The sequence below is a fragment of the Colobus angolensis genome, unplaced genomic scaffold (genome assembly GCF_000951035.1).
Source record: "Colobus angolensis palliatus isolate OR3802 unplaced genomic scaffold, Cang.pa_1.0 Scaffold14, whole genome shotgun sequence".
In the NCBI taxonomy this organism is placed as follows: domain Eukaryota; kingdom Metazoa; phylum Chordata; class Mammalia; order Primates; family Cercopithecidae; genus Colobus; species Colobus angolensis.
This window is the reverse complement of record NW_012114488.1, coordinates 15,471,034-15,495,559: the sequence shown is the minus strand read 5'-3', so window position 1 is coordinate 15,495,559 and position 24,526 is coordinate 15,471,034. Positions and strand designations below refer to the sequence as shown.

The 24,526-nt window shown below is 43.7% G+C and overlaps 2 protein-coding genes across 6 annotated transcripts in view; one reads left to right on the top strand and one right to left on the bottom strand.

Annotated features, from left to right (window-relative positions):
- Positions 1-2,229, top strand: part of MAP3K4 (mitogen-activated protein kinase kinase kinase 4) — a 128,056-nt gene extending 125,827 nt beyond the window's left edge. For all 5 annotated transcript variants that reach the window (XR_001000984.1, XM_011934987.1, XM_011934985.1 and 2 more), the window contains 2 exons: positions 11-190; positions 1,697-2,229. Coding sequence is in view for 4 of the 5 variants with exons in the window: in XM_011934987.1 (XP_011790377.1) it covers positions 11-190; positions 1,697-1,717 (201 nt within the window). In the remaining variant the exon portion in view is untranslated. The remainder of the gene's footprint in view (positions 1-10; positions 191-1,696) is intronic.
- A 12,355-nt stretch (positions 2,230-14,584) lies between these two features.
- The window catches only part of AGPAT4 (1-acylglycerol-3-phosphate O-acyltransferase 4), a 155,645-nt gene continuing 145,703 nt past the window's right edge, over positions 14,585-24,526 (bottom strand). The window contains exon 9 of the mRNA XM_011934983.1: positions 14,585-21,188. Within this exon, the coding sequence (XP_011790373.1) occupies positions 21,094-21,188 (95 nt within the window). The 3' untranslated portion in view covers positions 14,585-21,093. The remainder of the gene's footprint in view (positions 21,189-24,526) is intronic.

Genomic DNA, 24,526 nt, shown 5'->3' with positions numbered 1-24,526 from the left:
TCTTTTTTAGAGGCCTTGGCATGAGTATGAGCACAACTTTCAAATTATGTATAAAGTGGGGATGGGACATAAGCCACCAATCCCTGAAAGATTAAGCCCTGAAGGCAAGGACTTCCTTTCTCACTGCCTTGAGAGTGACCCAAAGATGAGGTGGACCGCCAGCCAGCTCCTCGACCATTCGTTTGTCAAGGTTTGGCAGATGACTGGATAGTCTTTTTCATGTTGAAGTGTTTAAGTTGTGTTTTGTATCCAGACGTTAATGAAGTTTTGAAACTTTAAAGTAGCTATATCTGAAGTGGAAAGGAACTAAATGTATTATGATGCCAGGGATTTTTGTATGTGTTTTTTCATTTGGAAAATGTTCATTGAGGTTCTTCTACTTGATCTCTTTTGATGGTGCATTTGAGATACACTGGAGACAGTAAAATGGAATTTTAAATGGGACTGGATGAAAGAATTTCCACTCTAGAGAGTGTGTAGTCTACTTGGAGGGTCAGGACAGTAATGACGAATCACGACACTAAGAGCTGTGATAATGCTAGGTAAGGTTACTCAGAAGAGGAATTTAATTAAGTCAGCCAATCTCAGTTCTTTTTTCTCTAGAATGAGGTACTAAAGGTCAGAAGTGGGGGAGCGGGCATGGAAGACAAAGTAAAGAAGCTTGGAAACGCTCACCCTTCAGAGAGAGTGAGATGGTCACAGAGCCCTGTGTAGGTAGATCCTGGTGAACACAGGATGTGGAAAAGGGCAGGAAGATAAGGCTAAAACAGTAACGAGGAGCAACATGAAGGCGTTTCCATTTTATTAATAAACATAAATGATGACATAATGTTTTAGAAAGATCACTCTAGAGGCAAAGGAATTGAGAAGGTTCTGATGCAGCCAAGGGGTTGGGAGAGGGCGTTGCAGGTGAGTGATCAGTGGCATTTAAGAGTTAGAGTGCCGTGACTGACCCCGATTGGATGTGAAAGGTGAGTGAGGGGAGGAGTCTAGGGTGGCTCCCAGGTTTCTGGTTTGTGTCCGTTTGCCAGAGTAGAGAAAGAAGCAGTTGGGTGAGGGGTGGGTCCGGAGGTGGTGGGTCCTCTTTGGTGGATGAAGCTTGGGGTACGTTTGGAACATCTGCTTGGAGATTTCAGATGGGCATTTGGATATCTGGGGCTGGCACTCAAGAGGGATTTGGGGTAGGGCACAGGTGTGGGAGACAGAAGTGTTGCTGGGAGGGTCCACAGAGGACAACGGGATGAGAACAGCCCTGGAGAGAAAAGCCTCGCAAGACCCCTGCAGGAGAGCCCCTGGGAAAGCAAAGGAAGGGGCGGAAGAGTGGGGTGATGCTCTTCTTGGTAAGTGGGAGTAAGGGGCAAGCAACTGGACCAGCTATGGAGATATTAGGGATTTGTAATTAAATAACAATGTATGTCTTAGTTATAAAGTGCCTAACAATTTGTATTGACCTGAGAGTGCACATACGCATTTTAGAAAATGCTTTCATTAGTCAATTCCCAGGCTTAACTTCAGAGCAGTAACTTACCTTTGCCATTGTTCATTACATTTCTTAAGCCTTTCCCTCTGTGCCCAGCACTGTGCTGGGAGCATCAGGATAAGTGGATGGGGCCTTCCCCGTAAGGCTCACACTGTGTGTATGCACAAGTACACATCTGCCTCTGCAAGGGCTCAGCTCTCTCCTGCTTCCTCACAGGTTTGCACAGATGAAGAATGAAGCCTAGTAGAATATGGACTTGGAAAATTCTCTTAATCACTACTGTATGTAATATTTACATAAAGACTGTGCTGAGAAGCAGTATAAGCCTTTTTAACCTTCCAAGACTGAAGACTGCACAGGTGACAAGCGTCACTTCTCCTGCTGCTCCTGTTTGTCTGATGTGGCAAAAGGCTCTCTGGAGGGCCAGTGGCCACGAGGTTAAAGAAGCTGCATGTTAAGTGCCATTACTACTGTACACGGACCATCGCCTCTGTCTCCTCCGTGTCTCGCGTGACTGGGAACCGTGACATCAGCGTAGTGTTTTGACCTTTCTAGGTTCAAAAGAAGTTGTAGTGTTATCAGGCGTCCTATACCTTGTTTTTAATCTCCTGTTTGTTGAGTGCACTGACTGTGAAACCTTTTACCTTTTTTGTTGTTGGCAAGCTGCAGGTTTGTAATGCAAAGGCTGATTACTGAAATTTAAGAAAAAGGTTCTTTTTTCAATAAATGGTTTATTTTAGGAAAGCTCAGTTATATTGTCTTTTAATGGTTAACAGCTTATGAGGCAACCCAGTATGATTCAGAAGTCTGTCATTTTCACTTACCTGTTCCTCAAAAGGAGGAGCACAATCGTGTGTGCTAAAGGTGGTCATTGGGTTCGGCGTCCCTTTAGGATCGCCTCGCTGAAAAGCAAAGGAAATAAATGAAGCAATACTAATGACGTAGGGTGGTTCTTTTTAATTATTTTATATTAACCAGCAAATTTATAACAGATAAAAGTTTAAGCCTTGTTATCACATGTTGGGAGTTCACTTTATTTTTAAACCAAGATGTGTAGGTGCTAGGTCAGTGTAAATACTGCTGAATGAGCTGATGAGAAAGCATCTTCTTCAGAAGTAAACATTTCAGCAGTTAGCTTTCTAAAATAGCCCCAAATTATACATCATTGATGGTGTTTTTTTTTTTTTTTTTTCGCTATTACATTTTTTAAAAAGATTAACCATAAAGCTTCCTGAAATCTTTTTGGAAAATCACTGACTCCTTACACATAGCCACTGACCCTGGGCAAGTAATTTCTCAAGCAGGTTTTGTATTCATCTTCCTTCAGAAGAGTAGATCCCTTCAGCCAAGAAGTTAACGTCCAGAGAATATAGGCATCACAAAAGGATTTATACAACCACTTAGAATTTTAAGACTTCTTAAAATATAGCTTTTTTAGTTACATTTTACATATTTGAAGGGTACAATTCAGTAACTTTTAGTATAGTACAGTTGTGCGATCATCATCACAACCCAATTTTAGAACATTCCCATCACCCCCAAAAGAAATCTCATGTCCATTTGCAGTCACTCCCCATTCTCACCCCCAGCCTTAGGTAACCACTAAATGATTTCTTGTTTCTATAGATTTTCCCATTCTGGACATTTCATATAAATAGAGTTTTATAATATGTGGTATTTTGTATTTGTCTTCTTTCACTTAGCCTATGTTTCTGAGATTGATCCATGTTGTAGCAGGTGTCAATACATCATTCCTTGTTATTACTGAGACTGTTCAGACTGCCACACGCTTTATTTATCCATTTACTAGTTGATTGGGTTGTGCTCACTTTTTGGTTATTATAAATAATGCTTCTCTGAACATTCCCATAGAAGTCTTCGTACAAAAATGTTTTCATTTCTCTTGGGAGTAGATTTGCTGAGTCATATGGTAAATCTATGTTCAACATTTTCAGAAACTTCCAAACTGTTTTCCAAAGTGGTGCACCATCTTATACCCCTACTAGCAATGTGTGAGGGTTCCAGCTGCTCCATACCCTCTCCAATACTTGCAATTGTGCTTTTTTTTGATAATGTCCATTCTAGTTAATGTAAAGTAGTATCCTGTTTTGATTTGCATTTCCCTAAACTTCCAAACTGTTTTCCAAAGTGGTGCACCATCTTCTACCCTCCGACTCGCAATGTATGAGGGTTCCAGCTTCTCCACAATGCTTTTTTTTTTTTTTTGATAATGTCCATTCTAGTTAATGTGAAGAGGTATCCTGTTTTGATTTGCATTTCCCTAATGATAGTGAACATCTTTTCACGTGCTTGTTGGATATCTTCTTTGGTGAAACATCTATTCAAATCATTTTAAATTTGGGTTATTCATCATATTATTGGTTTGTAATAATTGTTTGATATGTTCCGGATATAGGTCCTTATGGGACATATGATTTGCAAATTTTTTCCCCCCCAGTCTGTGGCTTGTCTTTTCATTTTGTTTTAACAATGTCTTTTGAAAAAGTACTATTTAAAAAAATGTTTTTGAAGTCCAGTTTATCAACTTGGTCTTTGTTACTTGTGCTTTAGATATCATATCTAAGAAACCATTACCTGACCCAAGGTCACAAAGATTTACATCTGTGTTTTTTTCTAAGAGTTTTAGAGTTTCAGCACTTACATTAGGCCTGTCTTTAGTTAATTTTTGTGTGTGATATCACATAAGGGTCCACATTCATTCTTCTGCATGTGAATATTTATTTCGCCCAATATCATTTGTCGAAAAGGCTATTTTTTTGGCATCCTTGTTGAAAATCAGTTGACCATAAATGAAAAGGTTTATTTCTGGACTTCCAATTATATTCCGTTAATCTCTATGTTTATCTTATGCCACACCATCTTACGCCATACTGTCTTGGTTACTATAACGTTGTGTTTAGTTTTAAAAATGGGAAGTGTGCATCCTCCAATTTTGTTCTTTTTCAGAATCATTTTGGCTGTTGGGGTAATTTGCATTTCCATATGAATTTTAGGATCATTTTGTTAATTTCTACATAAAAGCAAAACAAAACTACCTGTGATTTGGATTGGGATTACATAGAACTGTAGAACAACTTGAGGAGTATTGGTTTCTTAATTTTAAGTCTTTCAATCTTAACATAGGATATATCTCCATTTATTTAGGTATTTCTTCAGCACTGCTTTGTGATTTTTGTCGTATACCTCTTGAACTTGTTAAGTTTATAAGTATTCTTTTTATTGCTACTGTGGGTGAAAATAATAATTTCATTTCCAGATTGTTCATTGCCCCCCCATACACACACACACACACACACACACACACATAGAGAGAGTGGATATATACACACACACACACAATTGATTTTTATGTTTATCTCTCATCCTATGCTGAATTCAGTTTACAGTTCTATTGTTTTTGTAGGCTGCATAGGATTTTCTACAAATAAAATAATGTTTTCCATGAATAAAAACAGTTTTACTTCTTCCTTTGCACTCTAGGTACCTTTCATTTCTTTTTCTTGCTTAATTGCACTGGCTAGACCTTCCAGTACAGTGTTGAATAGTGGTGATGAGAATGGACATCCTTGTCCTATTTTTGACATTTTTATCTTAGCTGGAAATTACTCCTTCTTTCACCATTAAGTATGGTGTTACAGGTTTTTCATTAATGCCCTTTTTCCATTGGAGGAAGTTCTCTTTTATTTCTGGTTTGTGGAGAGAGTTCTTGTCATGAATGGGTGTTTTATTTTGTCAGATGCTGTTTATTGAGATGATTGTATGGTTTTGTACTTTATTGTAATATGGTATATTACATTAATTGATTTGGGGGTGTTAAATCAATCTTATATTCCTGGGATAAGTCCTAGTTGATCATTGGGTGTATTCCTTTTTATGTGTTGCTGCATTCATTTGCAGTTATTTTGTTGAGGACCTTTGCTTCCATGTTATATGAAGGATATTGCTCTTGTAGTTTTTATTTCTTTTGATGTCGTTTTCAGGATAATGCTGGCCTCATAGAGTGAGTTTGGAAATTTCCCTCTTCTCTGTTTTCTCAGAGATTGTGAAGGATTGGGTGTGTGTGTGTGTGTGTGTGTGTGTGTGTGTGTATTTTTAACCAAATTGCTTTTCATGTTTGATAGAATTCAGTAGTGAAACCAGCTAGGCATGAGTGAGTTCTCTTTTTGGGAATATTTTAAGTTACTAATCCAGTCTTTTTGCTTCTTGCAGGTCTATTTGGACTTTATTTCCGTGTGTGTGCGTGTGTGCAGCTTTTTAAAAAAATTATTTAAATGGGTTTTTGGGGAGCAGGTGGTGTTTGGTTATATGAATAAGTTCTTTAGTGGTGATTTCTGAGATTTTGGTACACCCATCACCCGAGCAGTGTACACTGTACCCAATGTGTACTATTTTATCCCTCACCGCCCTCCCACCCTTTCCCCTGAGTCTCCAAAGTTCACTGTATCATTCTTATGCCTTTGCGTCCTCATAGCTTAGCTCCCACTTAAGAGTGAGAACACACAATGTTTGGTTTTCCACTTCTGAGTTACTTCACTTAGAATAATGGACTCCAGTTCCATCCAGGTTGCTGCAAATGCCGTTATTTCATTCCTTTGTGTGACTGAGTAGTATCCATACACATACATGCATACATACATACACACTACATTTTCTTTATCCACACATTGACTAATGGGCATTTGGGCTGGTTCCATATTTTTGCATTTGTGAATTGTGCTGCTATAAGCTTTTCCTCTGGGTAGATACCCAGGAGTGGGACTGCTGGATCCAATGGTAGATCTACTTTTAGTTCTTTGAGAAATCTCCACACTGTTTTCCATAGTGGTGGTTCTAGTTTACATTCCTACCAACAGTGTAAAGATGTTACCTTTTCACCACCTCCACACCAACATCTATATTTTTTTATTTTTTTATTGCCGTTCTTGCAGGAGTAAGGTGGTATCTCATTGTGATTTTGATTTGCATTTCTCTGATCATTAGTGATGTGGAGCTTCCCAGCAGGATTTGTTGAATAGGGTATCCTTTCCCCACTTTATATTTCTGTTTGCTTTGTCAAAGATCAGTTGACTGTAACTAAGTATTTGGCTTTATTTCTGGGTTCTCTATTCTGTTTCATTGGTCTGTATGCTTGCTTTCATACCAGTAGTACCATAATGTTTTGGTGGCTATGGCCTTACGTTTTAAAGCCAGGTAATGTAATGCCTCCAGATTTGTTCTTAGTCTCACTTTGGCTATACAGACTCTTTCTTGGTTCCATATGAATTTTAGGATTTTTTTTTTTTCTAGTTCTGTGAAGAATGATGGTGGTATTTTGATGTGAATTGCATTGAATTTGTAGATTGCTTTTGGTAGTATAGTCATTTTCACAATATTGATTCTGCCTATTCATGAGCCGGGGATTTGTTTCCAGTTGTTTGTGCCATCTGCGATTGCTTTCAGCAGTGTCTTGTACTTTTCCTTTTAGAGGTCTTTCACCTCCTTGGTTCAGTGGGTATTTTTGTTTGTTTTTGTTTTTGTTTTTTGCAGCTATTGTAAAGAGGTTGAGTTCTTGATTTGATTCTCAGCTTGGTCACTGTTGGTGTATGGTAGGGCTACTGATTTGCGTACAATTAATTTTGTATCCAGAAACTTTGCTGAATTGATTTACCAGTTCTAGGAGCTTTTTGGAGGAGTCTTTGGGGTTTTCTAAGTATACCTTCATCATCAGCAAACAGCAAGAGTTTGATTTCTTCTTTACCAACTTGTATGCCCTTTATATCTTTCTCTTTTCTGATTGCTCTGGCTAGAATTTCAGTACTGTATTGAACAGAAGTGGTCAAAGTGGGCATCCTTGTCTTGTTCCAGTTCTCAGGGGGAATGCCTTCAGCTTTTCTCCCTTCAGTATAATGTTGGCTGTGGGTTTGTCATAGGTGGCTTTTATTACCTCAAGGTATGTCCCTTCTGTGCCAATTTTGCTGAGAGTTTTAATCATAAAGGGATGGTGCATTTTGTGAAACACTTTTTCTATTGAGATGATCATGTGGTTTTTGTTTTTAATTCTGTTTATGTGGTGTATCACATTTATTGGCTTGTGGATGTTAAACCATCCCTGCTTTCTTGCATGAAACCCACTTGATCATGGTGGATTATATTTTTAATAAAGATTCATGTTGAATTCAGTTAGCTTGTTTTTGTTAAACATGTTTGCATCTATGTTCATCAGGGATATATTGGTGTCTAGTTTTCTTTTTTTTTTTTTGTTATGTCCTTTCCTGCTGTTGGTATTAGGGAGATAATGGCTTCATAGAATGATTTAGCGAGGATTCCCTCTTTTTCTATCTTTTGGAATAGTGTCAATAGGATTGGTACCAATTCTTTTTTGAATGTCTGAAAGAATTCAGCTGTGTATCTGTCTGGTGCTGGACTTTTTTTGTATTGACAATTTTTTTATTACTATTTCAGTCTCACTGCTTGTTATTAGTCTGTTCAGAGTTTCTGTTTCTCCTGATTTAATCTAGGAGAGTTGTAGATTTCCAGGAATTTATCCATCTCTAGATTTTTCTAGTTTATGTGCATAAAGGTGTTCATAGTAGCCTTGAATGATCTTTTGTATTTCTGTGGTATCAGTTGTAATTGTAAGGGTAAACTGAGGCTGGAGCCGAACCAGGAATGAAGACACAAGGCAAATGGCAGTGAGAATAGCCTTGATTAGGACTCGCAGGCGAGGTTCCTCGGTCCAAAGGTGTGGGCCGAGGAAGTTGCGCTGAGGGAGGAGGGTAGGGGCTTTTTATAGCCCGAGAGGTAGGGAAGCTGGTTGTGCAAACAGGGCCTGGGGGATCTTGAAACTACTAGGACAGGAGTTGAGTAAGGGTCATGAGGAAGGGGTCTTTGGAAACTGTTAACCGAAACTGCTGTTTACAAACTTGTGGAATGCAGGTGAGCTGCAGGTCATGGGGGAGTGTGGTTGCCCAGCTGGAATCTCTGACGTATGCAAGTCTGCGGGTGTGTACAAGGGTGAAGGGAGTCTTTAACAAAAGGTCTGCTACACTGGGTAATGCCACCATGTTGGGTCTAGATTCCTGCCTAACAGTAATATCTCCCATTTCATTTCTAATTGAGCTTATTTGGATCTTCTCTTTTCCTATTTTCCTTAGTTTTGCAATTGGTCTATCAATTTTATTTGCCTTTTCAAAAACCAGCTTTTTATTTCATTTATCTTTTGTATTTTTTTTGTTTGTGTCAATTTGGTTTACTTTTGCTCTGATCTTGGTCATTTATTTTCTTCTACTGTGTTTGGGTTTGGTTTGTTCTTGTTTCTCCAGCTCCTTGAGGTCTGACCTTAGCTTTTCTGTTTGTGCTCTTTCAGACTTCTTGATGTAGGTATTTAATGCTATGAACTTTGCTCTTAGCACCACCTTTTCGGTTTTGATAGGTTGTGTCGCTATTATTTTTCAGTTCAGAGAATTTTTAAATTTCTATCTTGATTTCATTGTTGACCCAGTGATCATTCAGGAGCAGGTTATTTAATTTCAATGTATTTGCATGTTTCTGAGGGTTCCTTTTTGAGTTCATTTCCAATTTTATTCCACTGTGGTCTGAGAGAGTACTTGCTATAATTTTGATTTTCTTAAATTTTTTGAGACTTGTTTTATGGCCTATCATGTAGTCTGTCTTGGAGAATGTTCCATGTGCTGATTGAACAGAGCAGTTGTTGGGTATCTAGAATATTCTGTAAATAACTGTGAAGTCCATTTGTACTAGGGTATAGTTTAAGTCCATTGTTTGTTGACTTTCTGTCTTGATGACCTGTCTAGTACTATCAGTGGGGTATTGAAGTTCCCCCTAGTATTGTGTTCCTGTCTATTTTTTAGGTCTAGTAGTAATTGTTTTATAAATTTGGGAGTTCCAGTGTTAGGTGCATATATATTTAGAATTGTGATATTTTCCTGTTGATTTAGTCCTTTTATCATTATATAATGTCTCTCTTTGTCCTTTTTTGTCCCTTTTTTTTTTTTTTTTTTTTCTTTTTGAGACAGAGTTTCACTCTTGTTGCCCAGGCTGGAGTGCAGTGGTGTGATCTCAGCTCACCGCAACCTCTGCCTCCCAGGTTCAAGCTATTCTCCTGCCTCAGCCTCCTGTCTCTTTGTCTTTTTTAACTGCTGTTGCTTTAAAGTTTGTTTTGTCTGATATAAGAATAGCTACTCCTACTTGCTTTTGGTGTCCATTTGCATGGAATGTCTTTTTTCACCCCTTTACCTTAAGTTTGTATGAGTCTTTATGTGTGAGGTGGGTCTCTTGAAGACAGCAGAACCTTGGTTGGTGAATTTTTAGCCATTCTGCCATTATGTATCTTTTACTGGAGCATTTAGGCCATTTACATTCAATGTTAATATTGACCTTAGAGGTACTATTCTATTCATTGTGCTATTTGCTGCCTGAATACCTTTTTTTTCCCCATTGTTTTATAGGTCCTGTGAGATTCCTGCTTTAAAGAGGTTCTGTTTTGATGTGTTTCCAGGATTTGTTTCAAGATTTAGAGCTCCTTTTAGCAGTTCCTGTAGTACTGGCTTGGTAGTGGTGAATTCTCTCAGCATTTGTTTGTCTGAAAAACACTGTATCTTTCCTTCATACATGATGCTTAGTTTTGCTGGATACAGAATTCTTGGCTGATAATTGTTTTGTTTAAGAAGGCTAAAGATAATACCCCAGTCCCATCTAGCTTGTAGGGTTTCTGCTGAGAAATCTGTTAATCTGATAGGTTTTGCTTTATAGGTTACCTGATGCTTTTGCCTCACAGCTCTTAAGAGTCTTTCCTTCATCTCAACATTAAACGGACGACTATGTTCCTAGGCAATGATCTTCTTGTGATAAATTTCCCAGGTGTTCTCTGAGCTTCTTTATTTGGATCTCTAGATCTGTAGCAAGGCTCAGGAAGTTTTCCTTGATTATTCCCTCAAATATGTTTTTCAAACTTTTAGATTTCTTCTTTAGGAACACCAGTTATTCTTAGGTTTGATCATTTTACATAATCCCAAACTTCTTGGAGGCTTTGGGCTTTGTTCGTTGTTTTTAATTTTTTGTTTCTTTGTCTTTGTCTGACTGGGTTAATTGGAAAGCCTTGTCTTCAAGCTCTGATATTCTTTCTTCTGCTTGTTCAGTTCTATTGTTGATACTTTCCAGTGCATTTTGCAATTCTCTAAATGTGTCCTTTATTTCCAGAAGTTGTGATTGTTTTTTATTTAGGCTATTTCACTGGAGATTTTTCCATTCATATCCTGTATCATTTTATTTCTTTAAGTTGGACTTCACCTTTCTCTGGTTCCTCCTTGATTTAATAGTTGACTTTCTGAAATTTTTTCTGGCAATTCAGAGATTTTATCTTGATTTGGATTCGTTGCTAGTGAGCTTGTGTGATCTTTTGAGGGTGTTAAAGAACCTTGTTCTGTCATATTACCAGAATTGGTTTTCTAGTTCCTTCTCAATTGAATAGACTATGTCAGAGGGAAGATCTAGGACTCAAGGGCTGCTGTTCAGATTCCTTTGTCCCACGGGGTGCTCCGTTGATGCCGTGGTCCCCCCTTTCCCTGAGGAATGGGGCTTCCTGAGGGCTGAACTGTAGTGATTGTTATTTCTCTTCTGGATCTAGCCATCCAGTGGAGCTCCTGGGCTCTGGGCTGGTCCAGGGGAGTGTCTGCAAAGAGTCTTGTGATGTAATCTGTCTTCATGTCTCAGCCATGGATACCAGCACCTGCTCTAGTGGAGGCAGCAGGGAGATGAAGTGGACTCTGTGAGGCTCCTTGGTTTTATTTTTGTTAAGTGAGCTGGTTTTATGTTCGTTGGCCTCCAGCCAGGAGGTGGTGCTTTCAAAAGCGTGTCAGCTGTGGTGGTATGGGGCTGATGAGGCAGTGGGCCAGGGCCTTAGAGCTCCCAAGACACTATGTTCTTTGTCTTCAGCTACCAGGGCAGGTAGAGAAAGATCATCAGATGGAGGCAGGGTTAAGCGAGTCTGAGCTCAGCCTCTCCTTGGGCAGGACTTGGTGTGGCTGCTATGGGGGACGGGGGTGTGGTTTCCAGGCCAATGAAGTTATGTTCCTGGGGGGATTGTGGCTGCCTCTGCTGTGTCACACAGGTCACCCAGGAAGCGAGGGAAAGCCGGCAGTCACAGGCCTCACCCAGCTCCCAAAAGGGTGGTCTCATTCCCACCATGTCCCCAACAGAAGCAGGGAGTTTACTTCCAGGCAGCCAGTGAACCGGCTGAGAACTTGCCCCAGGCTACAAGGCTCCCCGCTAAGAAAGCTAGCACTCACAGTTCCACCGCCGCCCACGGAGCCTGCAGTGGCGATCCCTCTCCTTCAGAGGGTCTGTGGATTCTCTTCGCTTTCCTAGTACGTGTAGTTCTTGGAGCAAAAGTTGATGATGTGGGTCTCCACACACTGCTCTGTCCATCGGAGTGGGAGCTGCACGTTAGTCCTGCCTCCCATCTGCCCTTTGCCCTCTCCAGACTCTCTCCTCTAGTTAGTTTCAGTAATTTAAGTCTGCAGGAATTTGTCCATTTTAGCTGAGTTGTCTGATTTGCTGACATACAGTTGTTCATGGTATTCCCTAATAATACTTTTAATTTTTCTAAGGCTGGTAGTGATGTCAGCTTTTATTTGTGTTTTCTCTTTTTCTTGGCTAATATTCAATTTTGTTAGCCTTTTCAAAGAATCAACTTCTGATTTCATTAATACTCTCTTGTTTTGCTGGTTTCCCCCTTTTTTTTTTTTCCATACTCATCTTTATTCTTTCCTTCCTTCTGCATGCTTTGGGTTTAATTTATTCATCTTTTTAAAAGTTTCTTGAGACAGAATGTGGTCAAGACAAAAACGATGGTAAAAATAATCTTTTAGACCATTTTTTAAAATAGTTTGTAAATAGAGCTTATATCTGAAACACATTCTAAAGGTGGGTTCTCAATATGAAAAAAAAAAAAAAAGGAATAATACAAAATCAAGGAGTAGCTTTTTTTCCCCCTTCTACATATCAGCCTCAGTCTGCTGGGATTATATTCCTTAGCGCAGGGTTGGCGGCCCTTTCCAGGAAAGGGCCAGAGAGTGAATATTTTTGGTCTTGTGGTCCATACAGTCTTGGTCACAACAACTCAGCTCTGCTGTTGTGGCACAAAAGCAGCCATAGATCATGTGCAGGTGAATAGAAGTGGCTGTGCCCAGCAAAACTTTATTTACAAAGCAAGCTGCAGGCCAGGGTGGGCTGTAGCCAGAATCAGCCAACCCCTGCTCTAGAACACTAAACAAAATTAAGAAACAGTATATTCTTCTTGGTCTAGCAGAGTTTATATAAAAGAGTATCCTCTTTCAGAAGCAGTCCCCTCTGGGAGCTGGATGTATAATGCTACCTTGTTTTCTGCATGGCAGTAAAAAGGTGGAATATACTCTGCTCAGGTGTGGTGGCTGTGAGATAACAAGACTGGTTTCCTGCGCTTATACAGGATACTGAAGGCAGCTCTAAAGCAGGACTTTCAAAGGCATGTTGTGTTGTGACACCGGAAATGAGGTGTCATCTCCCAGGGCACAGCAGCCATTAAAGATCCATGGACATTCCTTTATGTTTACAGACTCTGTTTAGGTTTTAAAAGCTTTCACAAAAGTCCAGAACGGCCAAGAGGAGTTTCAGCTTGCTGTTGAAGACTGTATTTCTACCTGTGGCAGTATGAGTCCTTTGAAGCTTGCTCTTTTTTTTTCTGTTAAAAGGAAGATCAGCATATTTTCCCGGAAGGGATCAGTTTGTTATTGGCCATGTGCTGAAGCAGGTAACTTGTTAGTGTGGTGTCTGAGGTCGTGGCGAGTCACTGATTTAACGTTGTGATGGAAATTCCCATGACATGTACCACTTGAAATGTTTATCATCATCCATCCCTGTAACCTAATAGCCTCGCACATTCCCAGCCTCCCTTGAATTAGCAGAAGGGTCACAGGCTTTCCACTCTGAGGCGAGTCCTCTGGTACCCGGTTCCAGTGTTCTGGCATGTTGTCAAGTCACTTTTTCTCTTCTTGAGACAGCTGTTGTCAGCCATAGGAGCAGTTCTTTTCATATGTCATTAGGTGGTTTGTTCTTAGTCTGTTGGAATCATTCCTGTTGCAGAGTGACTTACTGCAGACACATGTGCAACTTCAGTGGTTTTCTACCCACCATGCATTCTCATGTCATCTTTCCTCCTCAGAGTCGATGGGGTTCCTTTGTCACACAACTCCAGGATCTACTGTTTCTATTGCATTTTATTTATTCTTTACTCATAATCTTCCTCAACTGCCTCTGCTTCCACTTCAGAGTTAATTACTGTAAAAATTTTTTTTTGTTTTGGGCTGAAATCAACTTCATCATATTGCTTATTCATGCTCTCTATACTTGACTATTCCTGTGCGTATTTGAATATTGCTGTCTCCCCTCACTGTAAGTCATTCATCTCTGCTTCCCAAGTTCCTTCTGTAATCGTTTTCTAAAACTGCCTTGGCTTTCCCCGGCCTTGCTTCAGTTTGTCACTACCTTTTTAGAGAATGTCAGAACCGACGCTTACTATAGGTGTTCTGACAGTAGCAAGAGCACTGCATTCTGTGCCATGGATTTATACTAATGTTAATGCAACAAAACAGACATCCCTGCCTTCATGGACTATACAGTCTGTAATCAGGGAGACAGACAGACCTTGAATAGGTAGTTAAATGTGAGACATGCCCCCACTCCAGCCCCACCCCCAGCCCTTTTCTCTCATCCTGGTGAGAGATGATGGGGGATTGGCCTAGAGAGGGAAGTTCAGGGAAAGGCTCTGAGGAATGCAGTCATAAGGAAGGAGAAAAACAGTGAAGCCTGGGGAGAGGGGCAGGGAGAGCATGGCATCATGGTAAAGCTGGAAGAGGTGGGGGGCAGGGGGACGCAGTGGTGCAAAGGGCTAGAATGACCCAGACCAGGCAAGGGAGGTAGCAGGGGTCCACTGCAGGGCTGTCCCACTTTCCCTGAAGATACTGGGTGAGGCAGTGTAGAGATGTGCGTTTTTCCAAGTTAAAGTTTCAGTCAATTTTATTTCATACAATCCAGTAAGCTGTGCTGTCTAGTGGTATCCACACATACTTTATTAGTTTTATCTTTGTTCAACCACCAACAAAAATTTGGAAAGATTGCTACACATGACAGAGCAACAGTACCCTAGGTTGACATGACAGCCCATATTATCAGTGACAGCCCATATTATCAGTTCTCTGTTTCACATTAAAAAGTTACCATTCATTCAATCCAAACATCAACCGAATCCACACATTCTCTCAAAGACCAGCATGGTTCTGTCTAATACCTTGCTATAATTCCAAGTCATTCGTTCTCATAACTTATTTGAAAAGGCACATTTGGTCAGTCTGATGTCATTCTTAGGGCATCTTTGCTCTCTCCTAGCCATTGCTGCTTGCTTTTATGTACCTAAAAGTCATCCATTTAATGATCTGTTTCTGAATGTGGCTGCAAAGCAGTGTGTAAAACCCACTCACTTTCCCTCCTTAAATTGCCTCCCTCCAGGTCTGTTTCCTCAAAGATCATCCCTTAGTGGTTCACAATAATCATGAACCCTGGGGACAACTGATACAGGCTGAGAGGTAAGAATTCATTGTTCACTTAGAGCAACTCGTTCCCTGAGCTGAACCGTGTGTCTTCCACCCTTGCCCATGGTTCGATCTCTTTCCTTGACAGAACAAGCAAAAGAGCGGCTGCTCTGTCTCCTGTGAACATCTGTTGACTGTGGCCAGCCTGGGCCAGCCTTGCTGTTATTTGCCCTCAGATGCGAGTAAGGAAGCTCCAGTTGTAGCCTTGGCTCAGCCCAGGCCATGCCATTGTTACCCGGAAGCTGGCTCTGCAGTGTTGTGACTTAGACACTTTACAAGTCTGAGCCATCCTGTACTAGTTCATCAACTTTCCTTCCTCATCATCTGCAAAGATACAGAGAGAATGGCATTCCGAAATTCCATGGATGACTTTTCTGAATTTCCTAGAATGTTTGGCAAAGATCTGGCTAAAACTAGCACTATGGAAAAGGAGAAGTGACATTTGTATAATTTATTTTGGAAATGCAAAGGAATTATTATGCAGCAATCTTAACTTTGTGGACGTACCACTCACCTCCCTTAAAATTCAGCAGAACCAGAGGTGCCAGAAATGTCAAAAATAACTAGTCATTCCAACGTGTAAAACAAGACTGCCTTGTTTAAAAAACAAAAAATTAAATGTAAAAATTGTATGACTCTTACCCAGTGAAAAGCTTTACTAACACAGCCCTGGGTGCTATTTCCAGATACTGAAAAGATCTAAGTAGGTGCTTAAGAACTGCTTTTTAACCCATTCACAACCTTCATGTTAAACTAGGATGAGGCTGCAGGAGCTGAGGAAGCCCTGGGTGGGAACCTGGATGTCCTTTCCCAGAGAACAGCTTTGCTATTTCACTGGTAACTCTGAAACTTCAAAGTATTGACTGTGCAAAGTACTCAAGTTTATTTTGGCCTAATTATTCTTAAGAAAGGTGGTTCCTTTTTAGAAAAGGGAAGCAGAAGCTAACTGACATTCCATTACTCAGGCCTCTAGTAAGTGCCCCCTTCGTGCAGTCACTATTCACTGAGGTCCCTGCTGGGGGGCAGGGCGGGGCCATGGGCTCAGGAGCCCATCCCTGTGCTCAGAGATGGGACTCCAATGAGGAGACACACTATGTAGGTGCAGTTTCTGATTTCTTAGTTTTTGACCAAAATAGCAGTAATTTCAAACAGTTGAATGCCATGATCGCTACTGTGCCAGTTGGTGACGAATGCTGTGAATGGTATTGAATGTCCTGGACCAAGGGGAACAGCAACGTGTCCTTAGTCCTCGGCCTAAGAAGTCCATCAAGTCCTTCTCTCAAGTTGTACGTCTGTTGTTTTCAAAAGCCATTGTGACAGGTCTAAACCCTGGAGTATTTGGTTTATGTTTAAATGTACTTGACACTTCGGAAACACTCAACCTAAGCCCTGGATGCAGGAGGCGGGGACACCGAGGATGTGAATTACAGTGCTGGGATGTGCTAAGGCCTAGAGAGGCATCAGGCCCCGTCCTGGCTTAGGGGATTCTGTGATGACTGCGCCCTAGGCCTTCATTACGGGCTCCGGGTTTGGAGTGCAGCGGGATTGGCATTTGTAAAGGTTGCTTGCTTACCCTTTGTCTAGCATGCACGTTCAGGATGTGACTTCAGCTTCATTCATACTGGCCAAAAAAAAAAAAAATTCTAAACATTGTTTTCAATTAAATTCCTGAAGATATTTGTAGGGAAACACCCTTCTGAGATGCAACCAATTTCTTGTCCACACAGCTACCATATCCTTATATAGATGGGGAAAAATCCAGACAAGCGGGAATTTCAGCAGCCGGCTTGAAGCCCCTTAATGGTCCCTTGCCAGAGGCAAAGAATGAGCCCAGAGCCTGAAATTCAAGATGCTGGTCTCTTCTGAACACACCGTGGAGCAACGCAGTGCACCTGCAGATGCAGCACTCAGCAGCCTGGAATGCCAGCTCACGTGCCCTCACCTAGAAACGCCTTCTCGGCTGACCGGCTGCTTGCTCTCAGCAGCACCTGTCAGCATAGCTCAGCTGCTTCTGCCCCCTGCGCCGAGGTGTGACTAGTAACAGAAGAGTCAGAAAGCATGGTGGAGTCAGAAAGCATGGCAGAGCTAGCACACTGTGAGCATGTTGCGCGTGGGCTTGCTTAGTATTTCCTTCTCTGTAAACATCACTTAGGAGCTACGTCAATTAAGGCATTGTGAGACACAGGTGTGATGGAGGCATTATGAGGAGACTACTCCACAGGACCTTGGAGAGTTGCATTTTGGGGGGGCTTTCCTTGAAGCTCAGGGGGAAGGAAGCAGTGGCCTCTTGGTCAGCTACAGATGCAGGCAGGTTAGGGCCTGTCTTGCTTTCCTGTTCTTTTAAACACAAATGGCAGGTCACAAATATTCCTCTAAATATTCCTCCGTACAGCCTAGGGCCCCTCAAGAGACGTGCAAACCAAAGTATTTGTTTTTATTTTCTCCTTAACCTAGTAAGTATGTGAAAAGTCTGGACCATTGCTTTAGAGAAGGCTGGATTAAATCTCTTGTTCTGAGCAGGAGTAGGGACCCTAGAGAATCTTCACTGGATACCTTTCGTCACACTTTGGTCAATAGTTACGAGTAAGTTCTAAAGCCTATGCGAAGCCCGTTCTGTTTTGCTTGGGGACCAGCCAGCCCACTCCTCCACTCCAGTGGGGTCTTCTTTGTGTCTTTCACATCAACTATTACAAGTTTTGGCTGGACAATTAATGACATTTACATCACTGTCCCACATACGGATATATTAGAAAAACCCTAATGTTTTAACATTTTTTTAATCATCAGCTACTTTTACAAGGCTTTGCGTGCATTTGTTTAGGGAATACAGCAGTCAAGAGATACTCCAGTACTACTGTGTGATCATATGAAAAAAGTTGGCTTTCTCTCTGTCAAAGTCAACAGGGTGGTAGACTAACTCACAGAGTGCCTTACTTCTTCCTCCCGATTAATCATGTTCACTTTATAGTGGCAGAATCAGTCCAGTGCCCCAGGCCTCAAGCTGCATCTTCCGAATGGTTGGTGTCTTTTAATCGAGTTCCCGTGGGCTGCGTTTCCTGGAAGAAGTCCATTGAATTCCCTGCCTCTATAAGCTGCAGGAGTTGCCTAGGATATGGCCCTTCATGTCTGGGGATGACCCTGCATCGCTCTCCAGATTTCACTCAAGGTTCGTATTTTTCTCTGCCACCTTGAATTACAGAACAGGCGCTCAGTAGTGTGATAAGCTTTAAGCCAGAATGAGATGGAAAGGTGGAAAAGACAGGAAGTGTAGCTCTTGGTCCATGGAGCTCTACTTAGGGGACAAAAAGATGGCTTAAGCTCCATGGGTTTTCACGTCGTAGAAAAACTTAACACCCTGGGGACCAAAGCAGTTCTTTGCTGAGGAGATGGTGACCTCCGTGTGACCTGAACATGGGGGAAGATACCAGAGGAGGAGTGATGAGCTTCTGTCCAGGAGTACCCGTGGTTGTCTGTGTCATTAAGGGTGCAGGATGGAAGGAAACCAGGTTCCCAGGCCGCATAACAACATTGTTCTTCGTGGACAGGTCAGATGACTGATGAGAAAGAGGTCCAGATCTCTCCCCAGCATGCCACATTCTCTTTCAGCTCTCAGGCAATTCAAAACTTAGCATTCACTTAGTTATTTCCTAAGAGAATTCTGCCTGCATTCCTCCAGCCTGGCACTCAAGGCCCTAGCAGGCAGCCTGTTTGCTTGCTTGTGTTTTGTGTGATACCAGAGCCAACTCAGAAGAAAACTGAATGTCTGGGCCCCTGGACCTGCGTTTTCAGAACTTAGATTACCTCTGTGTTGAATGGAAGAATGACAATGAGAAAAATAACACATTTTTAGTACGGCAGGAAAATTTCTGAGCATTTTTGAGAAGTAGCAACATAGAGGCAGCTTTCTTGTCTTTCATCCTTGGCTTAGTGCTGTAGGATTCTTAAAGTGTGCCTCTTTTACCCTTGACACACCCCAAGAGGTAGATATCATCACCCCCATTTTACAGATGGGGAAATTAAGTCAGCAAGGAAAAGTGTCTCACCCAAATCCTACAGCCAGTGAGCTGCAGAGTTCAGGTGAACAGCGTAACTCAGCATCATGGACCCCTCCAAGAGATGGGCCCAGTAATCCAGGCACAGGCCCACAAGGGCGTGTTTACACACACACAATGCTATGCACCATGCACACCTCCACTTCTCCAAGGGCCCCTCCTGCCTAAGGTCATGTCCTGGGCTTTTGCCCACAGATGTCTGCACATGGTGCTTCATGTCCCTGTGCGGGATGGGCAGATGTGCTGGATGCTCCCATCAAGCCTGCCTGCAGGGCCGCCAGCTAGTTAACTCAGGCCCTGGGTTCTGCAGTCAGCTCTTCCCACAAGTCAGCCAGGATTTGTTTTTTCACTTCTGCAGATTCAAATTCATTTGTGTCAACAATGCATTACTGTCCTGTAAGCAGAGGGAACGTCTCTAGAGCTGTCTCATAACTTGCTTATCTAGTTTGGTTGTGCTTGGTAAACACTTAATGACTAAATGAGCAAATAGCCAAAAACATGACTGCGTAGACTAGGCCTTATAATGTTTGGTCGGTTTTTGCATGGAGCAGTTCATGCCTTCTCATGTTACCACGGCAACACAGGCAGTTTTTCTCAGCAACTTGCAGCTGCACACCAGGAGAAAGACGTATCCTGCCTAACTCATGCTCCAGATACCCATCGGTCCAAGTGCCTTTGGTGTTTTGGCCTAAGATGACTTAATAGCTAGTATTTAATTGTTCTGCAAAAATAGCACTGCTTTTAGTTCCTCCTTCTTTTGCATTTTTGGCACCCGTTGGCTGACAGTCTGCAAAGGCCACTGGAGATGCTACCGGGCAGAACTCTTCCATGGAGTAAAATGGGAGCAGACAGGAGCCCGGAAGGAAGGCAGAAGCCTGGGGGACTTTTGTACATGGGATGTCGGCTCCGATTTGACCCTGATCAGAGCAGGACCTGGCTTCTTGAGGGCTGCAGACAAGCTCTACATGCTGGGAAGGGGCGAGGCATTTTATAAAGTGAACCTGCCTTTTATTAGGGGTGACTTTGGCTGTCACTGCTGAGGGGAACAGTTGATGCAAACTCATCTCACAAATCGCTACAGAGTGCCCAGGCTGTATGTTCATGACGTTTATGTTCAATTTCAAGATCAGTTTCTTCAGGGAGTTGGGCACATCTTCAAGACTTAGGCTGGGAGACTGCACTGCAGAGACCTAGCGAACCTCTCCCTTGCTGTGTGCCAGGGACACGCTTGGTTGGTCTCCACGCACGTGCTTGCCATCTCTGCCCTCACAAATGCTCATGGGCACCTGGACCTGTGTCTCCTGCAAGGAGCTGTGCTGGCCGCCCGCCCCTCTCAACTGCCCACACCTCCGCGGCTGCTGCCTCCTGTGGGCAGGATCTGAAACACCAAAGCCATGGGCAAGGGCAGGATGGAGGGGCAGCGGTCTATGTAAACATACACCACAGATGACCCAGACAAGCACTTTAATTTTTTTTTTTTTTTGGAGGCATAATTTAGTCATCTCACCTAAAGCACTTTTCACTTTATCTCTGGCAACCAAGGGTTACAGAAAACTCAGCACCAAAGGATGAAAGGGGAACTTGTCCCCTTCAGTCCCCAGCCCTGCCCTCCCCTGCAGCCTAAAATACCCTTTCCATGATCACAGAACAAAATTCACACTCACCACACAGCCATTCTCACACACACTCGCACAAAAAGAAAACCAAAGCCCACTAAAGCACATGGGGGAAAAAAGATTACAAAACATCTTCCTCCCCATCCGGCCTTCAGACCGGACTCCCTGGCTGGAGAGGCCGAGACTCCCGCCGTGCCCAGCAGGGCTCACCCAGCCTTTGTCACCATGTCCCACTGAGGAGGATGTGCAGAGGCCACCAGTTCCCCAAGGTTCCCTTCGGATGGTGACACCTCCCTGAGTCAGTCATTCTGTTTCTGCTTGCTGTCAGAGTTGCCGTAGGCAGAGCCCTTGTCAATTTCCGTCACACCAATCATCCATCGAACTCCCATGGAGGCTGCAGAGACAAGGAGAGCAGATTTAGGAGTAGCCCGAACAGACTACAGGCCCATTTGCCCACAGAGCATGTGAGAAGACCTGTGGTGACAAATCACAAGCACCAGCTGGGAGCTGGCGGGTTTGAGGTGACATCATCCTCCCAGCTTTACAGTCATCCTTGAGTGTGGACGTCTGTGTGACATGAAGAAAAAGCAAGGCTGCTCTGGTGGGGGTTTTCCTCCTTGGACCCTGAAGGTGAACGATTTGGCAAGCCATGCATAGCTGTTCACAGGGACTCAGAGAAATCCCTGGCTTCCTCTGCTGGCTCCCAGGTAAAGAGAATTCTCTTGTGAATGAGGGGCAGGAACTTAACAGGGCATGTTCGGCGGAGCCTGGAAGATGCAAGAGCTCGAGTACCGAGTGCCCAACGAGCTTCAGCACTGCTTTTGGTGCAAGTGTTACAGCAGTGAGAAAATCCCTGCCCTTCCCTCTGACGGCAGGATTTGCCAGCACCAGAAAATGGGCAGGACCCTCGTGGGAGCCCAGTTTCATACAGGAAGCTGGAAAGCAGGGTGCAATGCTCAGAAGTTGCAATTTCAACTACGCCCTCTGGAGAGGGCAGATTTGGTGAGGTCCTTGGGTGCCGGGCCCAAGACTTAATCATTTGATGTGCTCAGCACTGGGCATGGGGCTTGGAAAACAGTCCGTTTATAATGTTTAAGAATGGATAGACAAATAAGTGAATGAAATCCCCCAAATCATGATGCACAGGGTTACCTAGCATTAGCATCGTGGTCGATAACTAACTGGGACATGGATGGAAGAGCCTGGGATGGGCGAATCCAGCCCAGCCAGCAGGAGGCACACATCTCCCATGGGTCATTTACAAATGGGAGGACTCCTGCGTGGAGTGTGACAGTAGCAGTGAGAGTGGAATTCTTGTAGAGCAGAAAAAAATTAGTAAAACGTGGACCCTGTGGCCTTTGAAGAGGAGTAAGACACAAACACAAAGTCCTTCAGGGCAGAATGCAGTCAGGCGCAGGCTCAGGGTGATGGGGCGGGGCAGTCAGCTCCTCAGATGCTCCTGGAGACGTCCTGTGTCCACACTGCACCCTGGGCAGTGCTCAGGCTTCTTTTTTTGGTGCTCGCTACACACCTGGGTGGCCCTGTCTGCAGCCTTCATCCTGAAGGGGCCTTCTCCAGGAGGACACGGGTCTGTGTGTGCCTTGCTGTTGCCTGCTATTGAAGCAGAAGGGCTGCGCTTGCCCCCGCCCTACCAGGGACCCTTGGCCAGCCTCAGCAGCATGGCGGGGGATGGGGCTGCCCCCAGGCCTGCCTTAAGATGAGGTGCTTTCTTCTCCATCCTCTTATTTTTTTTCCTTACAAGGTGTGGGTGTTAATATTTTAATTTTTAACATTAAAATGCATCATAATTTTTCAAAAGACTAGTAGGGTCTATTTGAGGCACAGGAGCCAGCTTGTTTACTGCAACCACATGCTCTAGAATTGGTTGGGTCAGTTGGAATGAATGAGATAGGTTTATGTGCTGTGACCTGTTTTGGTGGTTATGATTCATTAGGTGAAAAGGCGTGTTGAAGAAACTCCACTGACAGGAATTTACATATGCTTGAGACTGGAAAAAGCATGTGCACCAAATTGTCAGTAATGATTATCTGGGAAGTAGGCTCAGTGGGAATTTTGTCCTGACACACTTTCAATTTTCTGCACTTGCATATTGCTTGGGCCTTTTATAGTGAGCATACCGCAGCTTTGTGTTTCACAGAAAATAACTGAGACCTGTCCATCTGAAACAAGCACGCGATCTCTGTATGCCTGGACACTGTGCCATCTCTCCCAGGCTCTCCAAAGCCTCAGAGAGGATGCCAGGCTTGGGGAGATGCGGCCTTTCACAGGGAAACCCCGAAGTCTTCCTTGGCTCCAGGAAGCATGGGCTTGCTGTTCACAGGGCAGGAAGCAGGCACGACAGGCTGCCCCACCACAGAGGCAAGGAGCAGGGTGCACAGAGGCTTGGTGCCAAGAAGCAGCAGTAGCCTGAGAATCCTGGTCACCTGGGGCCAGCACAGATCCGTGAAAAGCTCTGTCAGCAAGCGTCTCCACTCAATGTCATCCACCTGCAGCAAAGGAGAAGCCACAGGCGCCCCCAGAGGAAGGCAGGGAGCTGCCCATACGTCCCCACCGGCCTCCAGCACAGTGCTTTCTTCAGAAACAGGAAATGATGCCAGTGAGCAGAGCTGTCTGCAGGGGACAGGGAGGGAGCACTCGCAGCTGTCGGGGAGTGGAAGTGGCAGCTGCATCACCACCGAAGAGTGAACGTGTGTGTTTGGACGAACGGAGGCAAGATGGCGCACTTCCGGGTTCTTCATCACCAACTTTTACCGCACGCGCAAAAATGCAGCCGGCGCCCGGGAAGGTGCAGACCAATCAGGCATACACCAGGTGATGTTAATCCGAAGAGACCAAGATTCACCTGGTCGCACCTACAGAACGCCCCTCCCCCCCCCAACACATCCGTGCCCTGCCTATTGCCCTTCCACGCCTAGAAAAGCCGCTCCCGGCGAGCGCGCCGCGTGGGCTTCCTCAGCCCCCATTCTTGTTGGGACTGCATCAGGAACTCCGCCCGAGAGCTCCACCAGGTGACTCTCTCGGCCTCCTTTGCCGGAGGCCGACAGACTTCTTCCCCACACCTTAGGTTACCAAAATAAACTTGCAGTTTTGCTCCTGACCTTTGCCTACTTGCTGGTTCTTTTGTGCTCACTCTGGTGGTCTTAGAAAAACAAATCAGGTGGTGCCGAACCCGGGAGGAGACCCCTCCTCAGGCCTTTAAGGGTTGAAGAACCTCCTCCTGCTTCCACGCCGCAGACGGACCAGGACCTGAGACCCGCTTCCCTCACTCTCACGGCCTTTCTGGGGTAAGTGTCCTTGTCTCTTTACCTCCCTTGGCGCAGGTCCGAGACCCACTTTTGAGCTACCAGGTGGCTCGGGAGACCCGTTCAGGATGGAGACGTCCGCCTGAGGGTAATCTCCACCTTGGCTCCAAGAGCCTCCAGTCTGTCTCTGGTGGTTCCAAAGGATGCTTTGAAGCCAGGCAGAGATCCACTTCTATTTCCATTGTGTCCATTGTGTAAGTAAAGAGGAAACAAATGGGAAACCCCCAGTCCAAATTTCCAAAGAGCACCCCCTTCGGGTGCCTCTTAGCCAATTTAAAAACCTTACAGCTCGAACAAGACCTTAGGAGGAAGCGGTTAATTTTCCTTTCCACTGTGGCATGGCCTCAATATAAACTAGATAATCAGTCTCAGTAGCCACCAGAGGGCACCCTAGACCGCAATGTTCTGA